Source organism: Crocodylus siamensis, chromosome 4 (assembly GCF_052110815.1).
Source record: "Crocodylus siamensis isolate JL-2025a chromosome 4, ASM5211081v1, whole genome shotgun sequence".
Classification (NCBI taxonomy): domain Eukaryota; kingdom Metazoa; phylum Chordata; order Crocodylia; family Crocodylidae; genus Crocodylus; species Crocodylus siamensis.
In genome coordinates this window covers 69,632,441-69,649,800 of record NC_143398.1, presented here as the reverse complement: position 1 = coordinate 69,649,800, position 17,360 = coordinate 69,632,441, and the positions used below count along the sequence as shown (strand labels likewise).

Sequence of the window (17,360 nt, the reverse complement as noted above, 5' to 3'; positions counted from 1 at the left end):
CAAAAAACTTAACATTTCCACTTCAAGCATGCACATTGTATTGTGTAAATATATACCTAAAAGTGTGGCCAGGAAGAATTATTTAGGACAGAGGCTTTAAATCAAGGTTACTCTGCCTCAGTATTATCTGTACTCTGAACACAAGCCTGATCTATATAAACAAGTTAAGACATTACTTTTAGCATTAAATGACAAGGTCACCTAGCAGAAGATGTAAATCTTCTGGAAAAGTTAAAAAAAAAAAAATCCAACCTAATCACTAGCGACTTTAGTATCGTCTGCAGCCTTTAGGAATTCTACTATAACAGGAAATAGCTATAAACGCATATTATTTCATTACTGGCCAAACAGAAAGCCTCAAGTATACACAATTCTGAAGCCATTTAATAAACACAAAGAAAGCTGTAATATACAGTCAAGCCCTCCGATACCACCAAATCCGCATCGTCATGATCATCACCTCACAAATTTCAAAGGGCTTTCATTCAACAAGGACACTGCTGCAGAGAGACAGATTGCACTTCTGAAAAAGCCACTGGGAAACCACGTGAAGAACTGCTACAGAACGAAAACCCCCAAGAATCACACACCACTGGTTATGACGTGTCACCCCTCCCTGGAACCTATATGGAAAATCTTAAACAACTGCAAGCCATATTAGAACATGACCCAATTCTTTCCAGAACGACCTGTTCTAGCCTTTAAACAAGCACTGAACCGTAACAACTTCATCACCAGAAGCAAACTTCCTACAGCCCAAAACACAGCAACTGGAACCAAAGCATGCCATGACAAGAAATGTAAAACCTGCCAACCTATCTCCACCACTCCCACAATAAACTACACCCCACAACAGAACCATCACCATTCCTAGATCTTACACCTGCACCTCCAGAAGTGTTATGTATCTCATCCAGTCCACCAAATGCTGTAATGCTGTAATAGAAAATATGCAGGATAACCAAACAACAACAACTGCATACCAGGCTGAACACACATGGAAATCTATCAAAGACAAGAATACACAATTTCTTGTGGGAGCACACTTCTCAGAAGAAAACCACTCTCTCTCCAATCTCTCAGTTCTAATCCTCAAAGAGAATTTACAAGACACCTTTCACAGACGAGCCTACGAACTTCACTTCATCAACCTACTAGATACAAAAAATAATGATTGGATTTATGACAGATTATAACCTGCCTAACATCTGACTCCCCAAGTAACCTCTCTACCATTTACCAGCTATATTCATCCTTCTCCCCCCATCCCACCTCTCTCTTACCTATTAACCATCTCAATTTACATTTTCACTGACTGGCTCTCCCACATGCATACTGACTTCTGGCTTTTTTTTACTAATCCATCCAGCAAGAGCACAGACCAACTGCAGATGCTTCCTCAGCCTGACAAAGGGTATTTGTACCCAAAAACGTGCAAAGAAGATTTTTTCCAACTATATGAATTGGTCTAATAAAAGATAACAGATTTACCCAAAGAATCTTGTCTGCTTATGTCCTTAGACCAACACACCTACGTCTTATACCCCTGAATCGCACTGCAGCACCTGGGTGCAAGGAAGCATACAAGCTGTCTTAGCTGGGCTAAAACACAGCATAGGGGAAAAGAAAGATTGCTAGAGGACTCTTCTGTGCATGACACAGGCTCTGTCCCCACCTTCCCTGACCCTAACAATCCCTGCCTACATTGACTGGAAAAAAAAGCCTGCAAAGCTTACTGCTGGGCTGAATGTTCTAGGGTCCCCTGCCTGCCCAGCATCTGTACTACAGACTCTTTGCTGTTCTGTTTGAAACTAACTCTCGAGAAAACAAACCTGGGAGAGCGTCCTGGATGACTAGAATGCATGTATGTGGCTCCCAGTTCTGCAAAGCACCCTAGGATGATAGAGAACTACGTTGTGACTCTTCTCAGAAAAGAATGTGCAGACTTTTGCTCACCTAGGACAAACTCTCCCAGGGTTCAACTCAGGTTATTCCCGCTTATTTTTCTTCTCAAGCACCCTTTTTTGCTCCGGAAGAAAAACCTGAACACCTCTAACACTTGTGATTTCTCCTGAGAGAGAAGCAAGTCTCCTGCAGGAAACAATGTCTGTGGCCTGAGAAACAAACAGTCTAAAACAGAAATTAAGAATCCTTGGAAGGATACAATTATGCAAGATACAGACTGCTTTCATTTTGCTTCAATGGTCCTGCTTGAAGCAGGGGGTTGGACTAGATGACCTCCCCCAAGGTCCCTTCCAGCCCTATTTTTCTATGATTCTTCCCCTGTCTGTAAAACAGAAGTAGTCATAACATGTTACAATAAAAACAAATACTTTAAAAAAAATCTACTTTAAATTATTTTAAAAGATGTATATGTTTCCCTTGCTTTATACTGTACATGCGTTCCTGGAAAACAGCGCATAACTTGAATTCGCATAAAGGAAACCTGCTTTACAATGTAGCAAATAGGGATACATTCCAAGACCTTGACTGTACTGATTCCCAGACCTGTTTCTACCACTTCTACAAGATAATTTCGATACTCACCAACAGTAGACAGTACACACAAGCACAGGGTGGTGGTGAATGTTACCATAATAGGGATGGCAACTACAGAAACATGTCTCAGACAACGAGCGAGGAACACAGATCCACACAGGGGACTATATTTTGGTGTGCATCACTCCCACAATGCACCACACACAGCAGCTAACTGCAGGCTTCCAACACACTGATCGCATAAGAGTGAATTTACCTCACATATAATTAGTTTTTGGTATAAAAAGGACCATCTCATAAGAGCGAATTCACGCCTACAGAACCCGCATAAAGCGAGGGAAAACATTTTTTATTTCAATTAGACCTGACATTACGTACTAATAGTGAGTAAAACATATCATAGTCCCTGAACAGTCCTCAGCCAGTTTTTGTTTTTCCTCCCTATCAGTATTTGTTGTCTCCAGATGTACAGGAAAGTACTGCATGAGAACAGCTTGGATTTGAGGAAAAAAGACAAATGCCATCAGGTACTGCTGCTATGCTGCACCCTTGCTAGAGATTCCAGACATTGCCTTCCCTCAAGGTTTTATAGAAGAGATCCCTCTCAAGTCCCAATACCCTTTTTTTGATGAGAAGACTGGGGAAAAATGTAAGGCAACAAGTAGAAACAGCCAATTAACTAACATCCAGAGGAAAAGGAAAGTCCTGGCAAACAAATACCACTTACTGCAGTGGTTGGAGGCAATGCAGAATCCCAAGCCACTAGTAGAGTATAGCATCTTTCACTAGCCTACTACTAATATTTATGTGGATGGGGTTTCTTTGTTCTCTCAGTAGCGGCTATAAACACTTTAGCCTCACCTACTCCTTTCCCTCAACAAATGCATTCCAGGAAAGGAACAGGACACATCTAATGGCAGCAAAGGGATAGAGCACTAGCAAATAAGCCTTGCTAGCAGAGAGTTTTAGTTTCACAGAATTACTGTTCATAGGAGTCAGAGTCTCTTCCAGCAGCTGCAAATAAGACTAGGCAACTTGCTATACATATTCTTTTATATTTTCAAATTATGTGCACGCAAATAAGTCATCCCCAATACTGCAAAAGATGCTACAACTTTAAAGGTCCATCATATACATCCTATTTCTGGGAAGGATTTTATTGTTGGCAGACTCCCAGTACCACAGTTCAGATCCTACCTATCTGTTCTAAGGTGTCAAAATACACATCATGACTCTGTCCTCTGTTGAGATGTAAAGGCAAAAGGTCATATGTGACAAATGTGGTAAACTACCATGGAACAACACAAAATTGTAATTTTCTGGTACATACAGCCCAATTTTAGATATCTTAAGAAATACAGAATGTCATTAATGAGGAACATCACTAAAGCACTCAAAAGATTAAATGGGTCTTCCCAGACATATTCAAGTAAGTTCTCACTCCACAGATGCATAAACTAAAAGCAGCAACCTGGATGGTGCAGACCATTATGTTTAATGCATCTCTTAACACGCAAGTTTAGAAATGTTCACAAAAACTTGCATATTTGACAAGAGTTGATTCAACCTCCTAAAATGAAATTTAAATTACAGCTGTGATAGCTGGTTTTGTACTTTTAATTACAGCAATAGCATCAGGCTTTTAAGAATGGATGTAACAGTCAAACTGAGTAAATGATACATCAGCTGCTTCAAACAGTAGCTCAATATTAGCTTAATACTTCAACAGTAGCTCAAGGCAGGCACGGGCAGGGACACAGCTAAAGGCAAGTCAGCATTAAATTCACATTCCTCTTTCAACTGCTGTGTGTGTATGCCTATGATAAGCACTAGACAGAAGAAAGGAGGAAGACAGGATAAAACACTGAACAAAAAGTTATCTACACCATTAAAATACAAATCTTGCCATTCAGAGACAGTAATAAGCCAAGCTCAAGCTTAGTGCTAGATCTTACTTTGAGAAAAATAAGAACTAGAGATTAGAGGTTAGTTTTTAAATAACATTTTTTTTTTCAAATTCAAAAAAGTCCTTACCTAAATCAAAGTCATACATACAATAAGTCATCAAAATATCATGAAGCAAAATCAATCCTGGATTATCTTGACCTTCATAAAACTTGTTTGTGCGATCTGTTCTGTTTACATCTTTTTCTGAAGGAAAAATCCACAGATTTTAACCATTTTCAAAACATTTTTTACTAAGCCTGTATCTAACAAATGCAGAAAAGCTCTTTAAATTACTGATTTTTCTCCAAACACTGTGGCAGAGCTTTGATGCGTTTACTAAGACAACTATCCACTAAATGTCATTTTAAAATACATTAAAGAAGTTTTTAAGAGAAAGTATTTAAGAAAAAAAACCTCCTGTCTGGACTAAAATGATTTACTTATAAGCAGATCTTAAACTTCAAATGTTACACCCTTCTTATGGAAACCTCATGATTAAATACAAATATTTTCACTGAATACACAGCAACCCTGAGAACTATTTCAAATGAGTAAACTAGAATATACCACTTGTGAATGCATGTAATATTTAGCATAACAGAAAAATAATGGAAAAGTTACTCTACAATCAAGGTAATCTAGAGCGGGACTGTTATTTTTGTAATTCTTTGTACATTATAGCAAGTATTATGGACTTTACTTTGCCAGGCTACGGTATTCACCACTGAACTCAAACTGCAGGCTAGTTTTTCTATATATTTTGTGCATTGCTTCAATATTCAATATGGAGTTCATACTGCCAAGACTGAGGTTACACTCATAAAGGATTGCTTACTTTATTCATTTTTAAATGGATGTTTTATAGTTTTAGAGACTATGTGATCTACAGTCTCAGGATCCTCAACTTTTTACTAACATTAACATCCACACCTTGGACACGAGCTAATGTAATCCTTTAATATAGCCGTTTCTTGAATTAACGAGAAGCATGCATATCTGTTTTAAGAAAGACGGTGCACTATATTCAATTCTCTCTCAGCTTCAATCTGCCTGATGAGCAAGACCACAGGCATTCTGTCCACAATATGCACTTTTTGCAAAAAGTGAAGTCAAACTGAGGAAGTCCAAACCAATTTAATTCACCTTCAGAGAGAACTGTTTAGCAACCAATTCCATAAACTGGCTAGTTCCCACAACTACTGAAGACTTCAAAATCTCTGTTTAAAATATGGTCCCTTGCAAAAGAATTTTCAAAACAGAGTATGTATTACTTGTGGTTTCTCTCACTGTTGATCTGCCACCTCAGTTACACATACAAGGAAAAAGTATCTCATAATGAAGCAACATGAAGTAAAAAGGTTTTGCTATTGGTGACAAAAACATATTTCCAGAGTTTTAAAATAATTCTCTCTGTTTTCTGATTATATTGGACTTTTTAAAAAAGTTTTAATGACACTTCTACTATATCAACATAGCAAGTTTATTTTCAATGCTTTTTTAATGACAAGACTGAAGTTCTTCTACTTCATATCAAATTGTAAAAACAGAAAATAAAATATTGATCGTTTTGCTGCAACCACAAACCCATTCCAGAAGACAGGGGCCATATTCTACAGAACTAGCTGCGAAAACAGAGATCTGATGCTGAGGAACAAAATGATTGAAACTGTTTGAAACTATTGTTTTAATCTCTCTGCAAACTCAGGACAGCCACACTTCACTGATTTATACTCACTGCACTTTTACATTATTAGTAACAACGAAGTTGAGATCCTGTACTCTATTCTGGCAGCAAGTTCCTGGCCACAGAATATGAAAAGCAATGAACTTTATTTCCTAATGCAAAAGCACCTCTTTTTACTTTGACCAAAACTTAATCCATCTGCATACACTGTGCTCTAAATTTCTAAGTAGAAAATTACCTATAAGACTCCGGTAGTCTCTTAATCTTGAATTGCGTTTTTCTTGCTCCTCGCTGACTGATTTCCACTGAAGTTTCATCCTGAAATACTCATCTCTAAAAGAAACAAAAAACATTTTGCAAGCAAATGAAACCTGTTAAATAATGAGAAGTGAAATGATTTGTCACAAGCTCTCTCAGAACACACACACACACAACAGGAGCAAACAGAAGGAGTATGAAGCAGGAACAAGTAACTCATTTTACAGTATATTCTTCAATTACATACAGTGGCCTTTTTAAAATTTGTCAAACACTGCCCAGTAATGCTAAATATTTGTCTCTGAAGTCTGCAGAAAGCCTTCCATAGCACTACAATTAAGCATAAGCTTGAAAAAAAAATCTGAAGCCCTTTATACCATTGGCAATATAAAGTTAATCTCTACTCACGTCTTTCTTTTTTGCAAGTTAGTTCTTTCCTCCTTGGTGCTGTGCCAAGGAAAATAACCCAAAAGGAATTTCCATACTTCTTTTCTCAAAGCATGGCAGAGCCCCTAAGGAAAGAATGCATATAAAATACACAGATAAATGAATACGCTAGCTATGAAACAGTTCCACAGTAACTGAACATTTTCTAAAGCAACAATTTTAACTGAAAGAGACGGTGCAGAGACTCCTCCAAGATTTTATAAAGTAGCTGTACTCTACAGTAGCTGTAGATCTCAGTTTGTAGCCTGGTATGTTCTTTTTTTTCCTTTCTTTTTTCAAATAGCAAAAAAACTAAGTCACAACTAGAAACTACAGCATGTCAAAAGCATACAGACAATCTTACATATAAATCACAACCAGTCAAGAAACTGTCATCTCAGCAACTGTTTCACAGTCTAAGTAGCCCATCCTACCATATTTCTCTCATTAAATGATTACTTCTACCTTACCATTACCCCTGCTTCACACAAGAACAGCCCATGTACTTGCTATGAGCAAGCATATACACTGTACCAGAAGAAGAAAAAGACAATAATATTTTCTTAATTGTCACTGTCACCATTTAATAGCCCACTATGATTTACTATAGTAAAGGTGTATTCCATTATTTCCTCATTCATCTACTGAACTAAAGTTGGGGAAATCATACACCAGTAAGTACCATTTGCTGCATCACTTGGCCTTACCACCAATTCTAGTTAGGAGATTCCTTCTGGCCTCTTAACTGCCCCAAATACTTTTGATATTTTTAAAATCCTGACCCCATACAAAGACAGCATGCTGCAACTTGCATTCAGAAGTGGCCTCAAGTGTTCACTTACTGGGATTTTGGGTACTCAGGGCACTAAAAATACACTGGCCTTCTTAGCATAGGTTTACAGAATAAAAACAAGATTAAATGCAATTTAGGATGCCATATAAATGCTAGTTGGCAATAAGCCAGCAGTATGAGGAAAGCAGTTTTCAATGGATATCACAAGTGCCTGCAACAGGCTCCTGAACCACCTGGCAGGGGCTTTAAATGACCAGTACAGGTGGAAGAGGTACCACAATCTTGCACCACACTCCAAGCCATTCTCTTCATTACTTTTCTCAAAAGAAATTTTGCTGTTGCTGCTGCTGAATTGCCCAAGATGCAGTCTGTCATTTACTTCCAAATCCTTTTAACCAGTCTAAATTATCCATTTCTTGTGACACCATTTCTTTTGTTATGTTATTTCAGAACTATGCAACTGGTAGTTTAACATGAACCTGAATACTGCTGAAGAGCCATAGGGCCTTTGGGATACTTCAAGCGTAATTCAGCTAGTGCAACATGAGACTTTGGGGACCACTGAAAGGAGACAAGACATCAGACTAGTTGACTTAACACCTAACAGTGGTTTAATTGACGAACATTAAAGTTACCCCTTTGAATATCATTTGCTTTATGGAGTCAACATGTATCAGTCTTCCTTCTGAATCCATGTTCTTTGTCCATTCCTCAACTGACACTGGCTCTCTTCTGCTAACTTCAGGTCGCTTTCCTAGATAAATCTAAAAATATTAAGAAGTTGTTACAAACCTGATTGGATGGACCCATTGTTTTTAACATACAACATAATGAACAACATTAAACCCTATTCCCTCCTCCATAAGCCCTTGGGCCCTGAACATATCAGTCCCACTGTGCATAGGGAGTGCAAAGGAACAGTGGAGAAGACAGAGTTGAGAAGGATTTCAGGACTCCATGGGGGCTCTTTACACATAATAGCACAGTATGGATTTGAGACTAACAGAGCAGTTCCTGTAAATACAATGGCAATTTCTGCTAACAAAAACTAAGGCCAAGACAGTTTTGAAAGCACAAGAGCTCCATAGCTGAAAGACTATGTCCCCAACCTACATATCTGAGCACCCAGAGGAATCCAAGTTGTGGGCTGTAATTTCTATAAAGATTCATTCATAGGAGAAGCCAAGTCAACTTTCAGTTTGCTTTTCAACTGTTTAGGAGCCACATTCTTCAGTATGTCAAGACACATCAGTAGCATTATTTCTAAATTAATAAGATTTATCATATATAGATTTTCCTTAACGTCCAGTTACTGAACAAACACAAAGCAGCAATTTCTAGGATATACTGTATTTACTCGAATCTAAGATGGCTTTAGATTTTAAACAACCCCCCCCCCAATAATTAGAGTCTATACATGGAAAATGTATAAATCTGTTGTAACTAAGTACAGAATATAATCAATAGGAGGTTTTCCTTGAATTCGTCTTTCTCCCATTTGTACAGCAGAGCAAATAGTGCCTGTGGAGGTCAGGTGGCCTGGGTGGGGAGGCCAGGTGGCCCTCTTGCCCTCTGACCACTCACTTCTTTCCTCTGCAGCCTTGCTGCCCCCCCCAACCCCGCCCCAGCTCCTCACAGCCTCTATTTTTTCACCTCAAGCCCCACAACTTCTGTCCCTTCCCCCCTTGGTCTCTGTATCTTCCCTCCTCCCTTTCCCTGCTTACTATCAGACTCTGCTTGTTCTGTTCCCTGCCTGAATACAGTACGTGGAAATAAAAAGTGGGGGAAGGGGCAGGCAGGAGCAGGGCAGATGCTGCATGGGCAAGCAGAGACTCAGAGCCAAAGGACATACTCAGGACCAGTCAGAGCTGCAGCATCTACCTGCACCCCCACCCCCCCGCCACCCCAAACCTTCCTTTCTGCTCTGTGCAGGAAAAACTTATTAATCTGAAACACAAGAAACCCAAAAACACTGACTGTGAAATTAACATACCCATGGTAATTTTCATATATACATGTTACAAGTACCTCCAGAAGCAATGTATTTTACCATTTTTGCCAACTACTGCAAGTTTCAAAACAGGTTTTTTTGAATACACAAACACACTTCTGAGCAGTACTTTTGTACCTACTTAGACAGTACAATTTCACTTTGAAGGGCTAAATCAGTTCTGAAGTTCCGAGTTTCGACTGAGCTCAATCATTCAGGTCTGCATGGTTCTACCACCAGGTAAGTTTCCTCCTTCCCAGCCTCAGTCTGGGGCTTCAGATACTCCCCAAATCTGTGGCACACATCCTACATGCAAGCCCAGAGCCCAGGGACCCTTAAGTTCAGATGCCCCCTAGTTTCACTTGCTCTTAGTTAAAAGACCAGGGATCAGGGGGAAAGCAAGAAAGCAGTCCTACATTGCCATAAAATTCTGCAGTCAAATACCCTGCATTTGGGGAAACTCATAAGGATCAACAGGCCCAGGATGCAAGGGACAGGCCTCGCCCTGAAAAACCACCTCTTAACCCACTAGAGGCCTGGTGATCATGGTATTTCCCTAGCCAGGTAAGTATGAATGATATTAATCCAAAGGCAAAAGTCTCATGATTCACCATACAGTTCATTGGGCTGGGCCCCACCACAAATCAACAGTGTTTCAAGTCATGGTGACGCCACAGCTCAGCACGGCTCAGTATGGCTAGGGACAGACATTACGCATAAACCAGTTTAAGTTATCACAAACTGGTTTAAACCAGTTTGAAAATGGCTTAAACTAGTTTGAGATAAACCTAGTGGAATGTAGTATCAGACTTAACTGATTTGGGTCAAACCAGTTTATGCAATGTCTGTCCCAGACCCCTTCCTGGTTTAAGTTACACCAGATTCCCCCCCAGCATCCCAGATCCTTTGCAACCCTGAGCAAGGGCTCTGCTCCAGCCCAGCAGGGCTGGCCCCGCCCCTCTGCTCCCTGGCTATGGCTCCAGCAGGTACAGCGACATCTGCCTAGCTTCCTTGTGCTTCCTACCTCCCGCACCCATTCCCTGCTCAAACGGGGTTTCCTCCCTCCCCTTTGCCTTACACAGACACCTCTCAGCATTAGCTAGCATACCACATGCTGGCTATGGTCCACGCTGTGGGACACAGGACAAAGGCAGACAGAACAGTGTCAGCTTAGGGCTGTTTGGTGCTAATCAACAAGTAGCTGATAATGTCCCTGTGTTCCTTCAAGGGAAAAAGTTGTTTAAGAGCTTGAACTAGTGAGAGAGACTTTTGTTTTGTTTGATGGACTGATAAATGGTAACAACTCCCTGCTGTGAAACTAAATGCTGTTATCAACTCCCTGCTAGCTCCCTTGCTGGTCGGGAGGGGTGGAGGGGTGGGACCCCTCCCTAATCAGAGCATCCTGCCAAGGTGTGGCCATGCCCCACCTCAGCTCAGCACTGTAGGGAGGGCTTCTCTAGCACCACCTGACTTCTAGCCTTCAGTCCAGGGGGGATGCCTGTTCAGTTACAAAAACTTGTTCAGCCTAGCCAAGTTAGACTAACCTGCAAAGACTGAATCAACTCAGGCTCAAGCTTTTTCAATGTCTATCCCTAGCCTGTGTGTGTGTACTCCAGATACCCCCACCCCCCTCAAAAAGGATTCATGGGATAATCAGCTCCCCCCTTGCAAATGGAATCAGGTGTTCTTGTCACAAGTCCTAGGATCCTCCAAAAATCTATATACAGATGGGGCACAGAGCTACCTCATCAGTCAACTTCATAGTTTCCATAACTGAGCACACACTGCTTCTGGCAGCAGTTTAATGATATGTATTTAATGAGGTTTTCCTGTATGCAAATAGAAGACGAGGGGCTTTTTACCCCATGATGCCTGGATTAAAAAAAACCCTTGTCTTACATCTGAGTAAACACGGTAAGTAGTTATAGATATCTCAGCCAAATTTACTGATAATTTTTTTTGGGGGGGGGGGGCTATTAAGGAAAATTTGAATATTAAAAAGTTGTTGTGCAGAACTTTGCAAAAGCACTTGGGCTACTTAAAAAAACCCTCAGTATTGTCAACCCCTTGATTCAGTGCTGTCAAACTCACTGTGATACCCACAGCACCCACAGTAAATGATTAATTATCCAAATACATTACACAGAATTATTTGCTGTCCCTAGAACACCAATTCATTACATAACACTTCTACAACTAATCATCCAACTATTTGTTTGCATCCATATAGACTGGTTTAGATGTAAAACTGAGATTGTAAAATGACTACTGTATCTCTAGCCAAGTCATGAGAAAGAAACCAAGCATGTACTCAATTAGTTTAGTTTATATGAGGATGACACTGCAAGATAATGAGCATCTTAATATTCCACTGGCATCCCATGTTTGGATCCCATGTTAACAATTAGAAGTTCCTCCTTCACTACATTCAAATACAGTTTAATTTCTGACCATCTGTTGGAAATGATAAATGATATATATTCTAAAGCAGTAACTGATGATACTATACTGCTACATGGTTTATAAAAAAAGAGACCACAACAGTCTCCAAGGAGGAATACAGCATGCTTCAACAATTTTAAAATCAGAAAACATGCTTCTCAAGACAAAGGGTTAGCAAGAGAAAAAAAAAGGAGTTATGTCTCTATCACGCTTGGAATTTTATCTACACACTCACTCGTGTAATGACTTCAAATCCAGGTTCTTCCTGCTGATTTATCTTTAGTCCTGGAATAGCGTCACTAAGGAAGTCTACCATTTCTGATGGTGGCCGCCGTTGCGTTGACTGGTCACTTAATCGAAAACTATCAAAAATATAGTTGGTCACTTTGGAAAATCTTCCCATAGTTGCTGTATAAGGATCCCTCTTCAATTTCTGTGTAATAGCAGGAAGGGAAAACAGAAGTCAACACTAAGCCTAAAATTCATGTGAGCAAAACCCTAACAGAACTTGAAATCATAACAAAAACAGCAATTTTCTAAGTTATCAGAGGTTTATATAACAGTAATTTTGTACAGCACCATTCTAACAGGATAAGGAAAATGAGCAATCATGACAGATGAAAAAATTGCTACTACTGATTTGAGTGATTAGTCAGCCCATCACTGGCTAAATCTAACCAAATAATATCTGAATAACATTTCACAAGTAGTGCTTACTTTCCAGTGATGAATGACCCCAAATGTTTTTCTTCCATGTAGTTTCCCTACCTTTGTAGAGAAAAATATATCTTTTAGCACCCTGGAAGAGCTGTTACACAAAAGAGTATCTTTGATCACTATAGCTGAAAAAACAGTTCAAATCACTCTACCTTAAATCAATGCACAGGGTGAAATTCTGGCCCTACCCAAGTCCCTAGGAATTTTAGCAACAACTTCCATAAGACAAGACGTTACCTAGTTTGGCAGTTATAAAGACCGAGAGTTTCCTTTAACAGTACTGTGCTCTGAAAAACTATATTTCCGACACCATCTTCTTAGTTGAAAGAACATTAGTGTAGCAGAGCACTGGAGTGCTCGCTACTAGCAACAGTAATAAGGACAGCTGCCAATTAAGAGGGCAGCACAGGTGAGGGTTGCCAGGGCAACTAATGTTGGTCAGCTGGCTAGAAGTGGGCTGAGCCGGGCCTTTATAAACAGCCCAGGCCGGAGCCTAGCTAGCAGTTCCCCTCTGGCCACTGCAGGAGCTGGAGCTGGAGCTGGAGCTCTGCGGCGGAGAGCTGAGCAGCAGAGCTTACGGTGGCAGTTTGGCCACTGCAATGATGCGAGGGGAGGGAGAGAACCGCTGAGAAAGGTATTGGTGAGAGCCAGCGTGGTGTGTGGTTTATGTTATAAGCCGGTGGGCTTTTTGCTTATGTTGCAGCCGCTTGGCTCATGTTTTGTTATCGTTACACGGGAGGACCGGGTGAGGCTGTAGGGGTGTGAGGAGGCCTCACAGGAGCTCCCCAATAACCTGGGGGTCCCGGGTGCCCAGTAGTGGCACAGTGAGCAGTGCCAGTGGGGCACAGCTGTTTGCACCGGAGAGGCGCGGTGTGTGGGGTTTTGGACCCCAGCCCGTGAGGGCGGTATTTTGCCCAGTGGGGCAAACAACCCAGGAAAGGGTCGAGGGGCCAGACACGGCTGCAGCCACCTGAGCCCCAAGCGCAGGAAACGCGTGAGCGAGACGCGCGGCAGGGGCCCCCGAGGAGGGGCGTAGAAAGAGTAGGACAAGTTCCAGCGGGGCATAGCCTGGGTGAGGCAAGCCCAGAGGCGCCAGATAAGGGGCGCTGGTTGTGAGGCTAATCCAGAAGTGCCAGGCAGGGCGCAGGGAGACAGAAGGACCAGATATTGTCCACGAAGAACTGCGAGGCTTGGGGCGTGCTAAAGGGGAGGTTGGAGGCACGCATCGCCCATAAGGCAGGGGTGCACTAGGGCACCCCAATCGGAACGGGGCATAGTGCAGAGTAGTGTCCAAGGCAAGACAAGGCAGCCTCCCTTACTGAACTTAGAACATCAAGGACATGGCGGGCGAGTTGAGGATGCTGAATCACCTAACTGGACACGGGAGGGGGCGCTAGAGGGATCACGGCCGCCCCTGCACCCACTCCATGACAATTAGGATAAACAATAAATCAAAACACATTTCAAGAAAGATTAGTTAACATATATGTAACACCTGCTCTTTCTTTCTCTGCCCCCCACTGCCATGCAAAAGCTGAAGAGCATATTTTAAAAAGTATATATTAATAACCTAAACTAACTGGATGTCTGTCCCAAGCAGAACTGAGTTGAATAGTTTCCTTACTGAAAGAAAACCCTGTACAACATGGCGCTTTAAGTAATTAATATAAATGGAATTTATGAACGTATACATAATAAATAAAAAGCAATGTTCTTTCCTTACAGAAAGTAAAATAATGGCTTTGAGAACATGGCAACTGTTTAAAGAGCTCATTTAAGGGGCTGCGCATGCTTTTAAATCTCTTTGTAAAATCAAAGGAAAAGCACATTTAATACATAGAACATACTTGTAGTAAGCCATATGATGGTTCATCAAGGAGATTTTCAAAAGATTGTGAAAGACTCTTGTTCTGACAATTCACAAGGAGTATTCTTTTATCCTGTGGAGATCTGTAATAAAAATCAGTACATTGGTACCCTGTGATACAGACAGTTTGTCTGCAAATGTTTTTCAAATGCTAGTTTTTAAATTGTAGTTTGTTGCTTTGAGACAGAAACAGAACCAGCAAAAGAAAAAAAAGTTATTTTTAGTCTCTTACTCAACTAATATAAGCATTTTTAAAAATATTTTTAAATCACTTGTATTATTTACTCATCAAGTCTGATTTAACATTCAAAATTACACACCATCATTAAGACAATGGTTTCAGCTTCTTAAGTGTGAAGTGCTTTAAAAACTTGACTCATTATGCACTGTATAAATCAGCTGATGTGGGTGGTTGCATCTGCTAGTGTTTCTTTTACAAGTTGATGCTTGCACACACTCAATATGTTATAAGAAAGGAACTGAATAGGGTCCTTATGTTTTCATATACATTATTGGAATGGTCTTCAATAACAGACGAATTTCATGCTCAGATACCCAGTAACAATATTTCAATGATAAGAAGTTACCAGTAACAATAAACAACACTTCACTATAGAAATACAAGTTTCTTGATTTTTATGAGTTCCCCTATAGGAATGCAAGTATCTTGTTTTTTTATGAATTCCCCTCAAAATAGCAATACTACAATTATATAAACACCTACTTGCAGCCAAAATACATTCAAACTCACATAAATGTAACTTCTAAACAGTGTGGCCATCATATTCTGAAACTACCATATTACAGCCATGAAAATTATTTTCCTGTTCAAAACCCAAAATGCTAAATCTACCTTTAACCCTGATAAAGCAGCTGAGTGAATTCAGTGTATTTGAGTAAGCTTTTATTTTGGTGGTAATACTGGTCACACCACTGTACATCTGTACCTCCCCATAGTATACTAGTTAATAAATCACTAGTATACTAGTTGGTTAAATCCACTATTTCTAGTTTTTGATGCAAAACAACGTTTTTATTTTACTATAACCTAGATCACCTACCTTGTTATTAAAGCCTAAGATAAGAACTTTAATAACCGTTATCTCTTTTCAATTTCAACAGGACAGGATACAGTGTTAATACTAAAGGATATGAAATCCGACAGGAGATCTCATTTTCAGGCAGCCAGAGACTGCAGTCATAGTTCTGAAGTAATGGCAGTTAATAAACCTCAACTGGGTTTTGTTAAAAGCAGCACAAAGGGCAAAGGTTGAGTCATGTATTATATGCTTTGCCAAGACATGAAAATGAGAACCTGTGTAAGAAATTTCCATTTTAATTAAACTCTCTCTCTCTATGGGCAGATACCTGGGTAATGTTCAAAACAGTATGTGGGCTTAAGTATTCTTACTGAGCACCTATTCATAATATTCCAATTTTGAAAGCATAGCACCACAGTTCCTCTCAATGAAACTGGAGATCCAGTCAAACTAAGAAGAACAGTATCTTCCACATGAACAACTCACTTAAATATTTACTCCATGCTACCTTAGCAGTGACATGATATTTTGATAGAAGAACATTGTTAGATGGAAGGCAAAAATATTATTAGATCTGATTTTTCTCTACTTTGATATCAAGTCATCTAATATTTCAAAAACAGTTAAACAACCCTAAATGAGAACCAAGGACCTGATAATACAAGATATAAAACAATGAAGCAAAGTGACTGTACGATTTAACATTTAACAACTATGATTCTTCAGAGAGAATAAAGCCAGTTTCTCCCCCTAGAAGACATTTTAACTAAGGTAACCTGTCATAAAATGAAACAAAATATGATTTAGCAGGGCAAAGGCAGAAAATAAGCTTCTGATGAAGTGGTTTGTAGCCTATCAACATATATGCCTCCCTGAACCAGTCGGTCTCTAAGATAACACTTTATTTTCTATGTGAAAATAAAGTTGGAAATTGATTGTTTTCACAAACTGTATGCCATGATGTTACACTTATTTAGGCCTCATGCAAACAATTTAATTGGAATTTAAACACCCAAATATAAAAACTGCAATCTTAAAAGCCCAGGCTCAGCTGCCATTTAACTTAAAGGCACTAAGGTGCCTCAGCTTTTAACCTACAAGTTTCCCAGGCACTTTATTTCTTAAGTCTGAAGGATGACAATCCTTGTTACAAATCACTTGCTGCCCAGAAGTGACCATCCTGACGCTGCCAAGCAAGTCAGCACCTTTCTCATGCTCAGGCTCAACTGTGATCCAAAAACTAGGAATTCTTTCCCCTGTCACCCAGAAAGGGTTGAGACAGCACTTGTTCTCAGGGCACAGGTGACAGATATTCTACAGCAGGGGTTTTCAACTGGGGGTCTGCATACCCCTGAAGGTACTTCTGATGGCCTCAGGGGGTACTAGGCAGCGGGCGCCGCCACCACTTTTGCCACTGGCACTTGTGCTGCCGCTGTGCCACTGGCACGCTCACCGATCAGCTGCTGGAGAATGCCCCCGCTTGCCTGGCTGCCAGTGGAATCCTGCCTTCTCAGCCAGCCACTTGGGGTACAATGACCCCAAAAGGTTGAAAATCTACAGGATTGGATTCCTCCTCCCCCAAAATGCAACGGCAGAAAGACTGTTTTCTGCTACAGGACAACTGGATGAGTGCATGGTGGTGATGGTGTCCCTCCCTTAATAATCTACCACAGAGGTGTCACACATACAAAGGAGAT

General features: G+C 40.4%; 1 protein-coding gene across 1 annotated transcript in view; it reads right to left on the bottom strand.

The window, feature by feature from the left end:
• The window catches only part of TBC1D15 (TBC1 domain family member 15), a 73,470-nt gene that overhangs the window by 21,371 nt on the left and 34,739 nt on the right, over positions 1-17,360 (bottom strand). Inside the window, exons 6-11 of the mRNA XM_090042543.1 lie at positions 14,604-14,706; positions 12,275-12,472; positions 8,243-8,371; positions 6,797-6,900; positions 6,369-6,463; positions 4,534-4,650 (exon numbers count right to left, since the gene is read on the bottom strand). Of these exons, the coding sequence (XP_089898669.1) occupies positions 4,534-4,650; positions 6,369-6,463; positions 6,797-6,900; positions 8,243-8,371; positions 12,275-12,472; positions 14,604-14,706 (746 nt within the window). The remainder of the gene's footprint in view (positions 1-4,533; positions 4,651-6,368; positions 6,464-6,796; positions 6,901-8,242; positions 8,372-12,274; positions 12,473-14,603; positions 14,707-17,360) is intronic.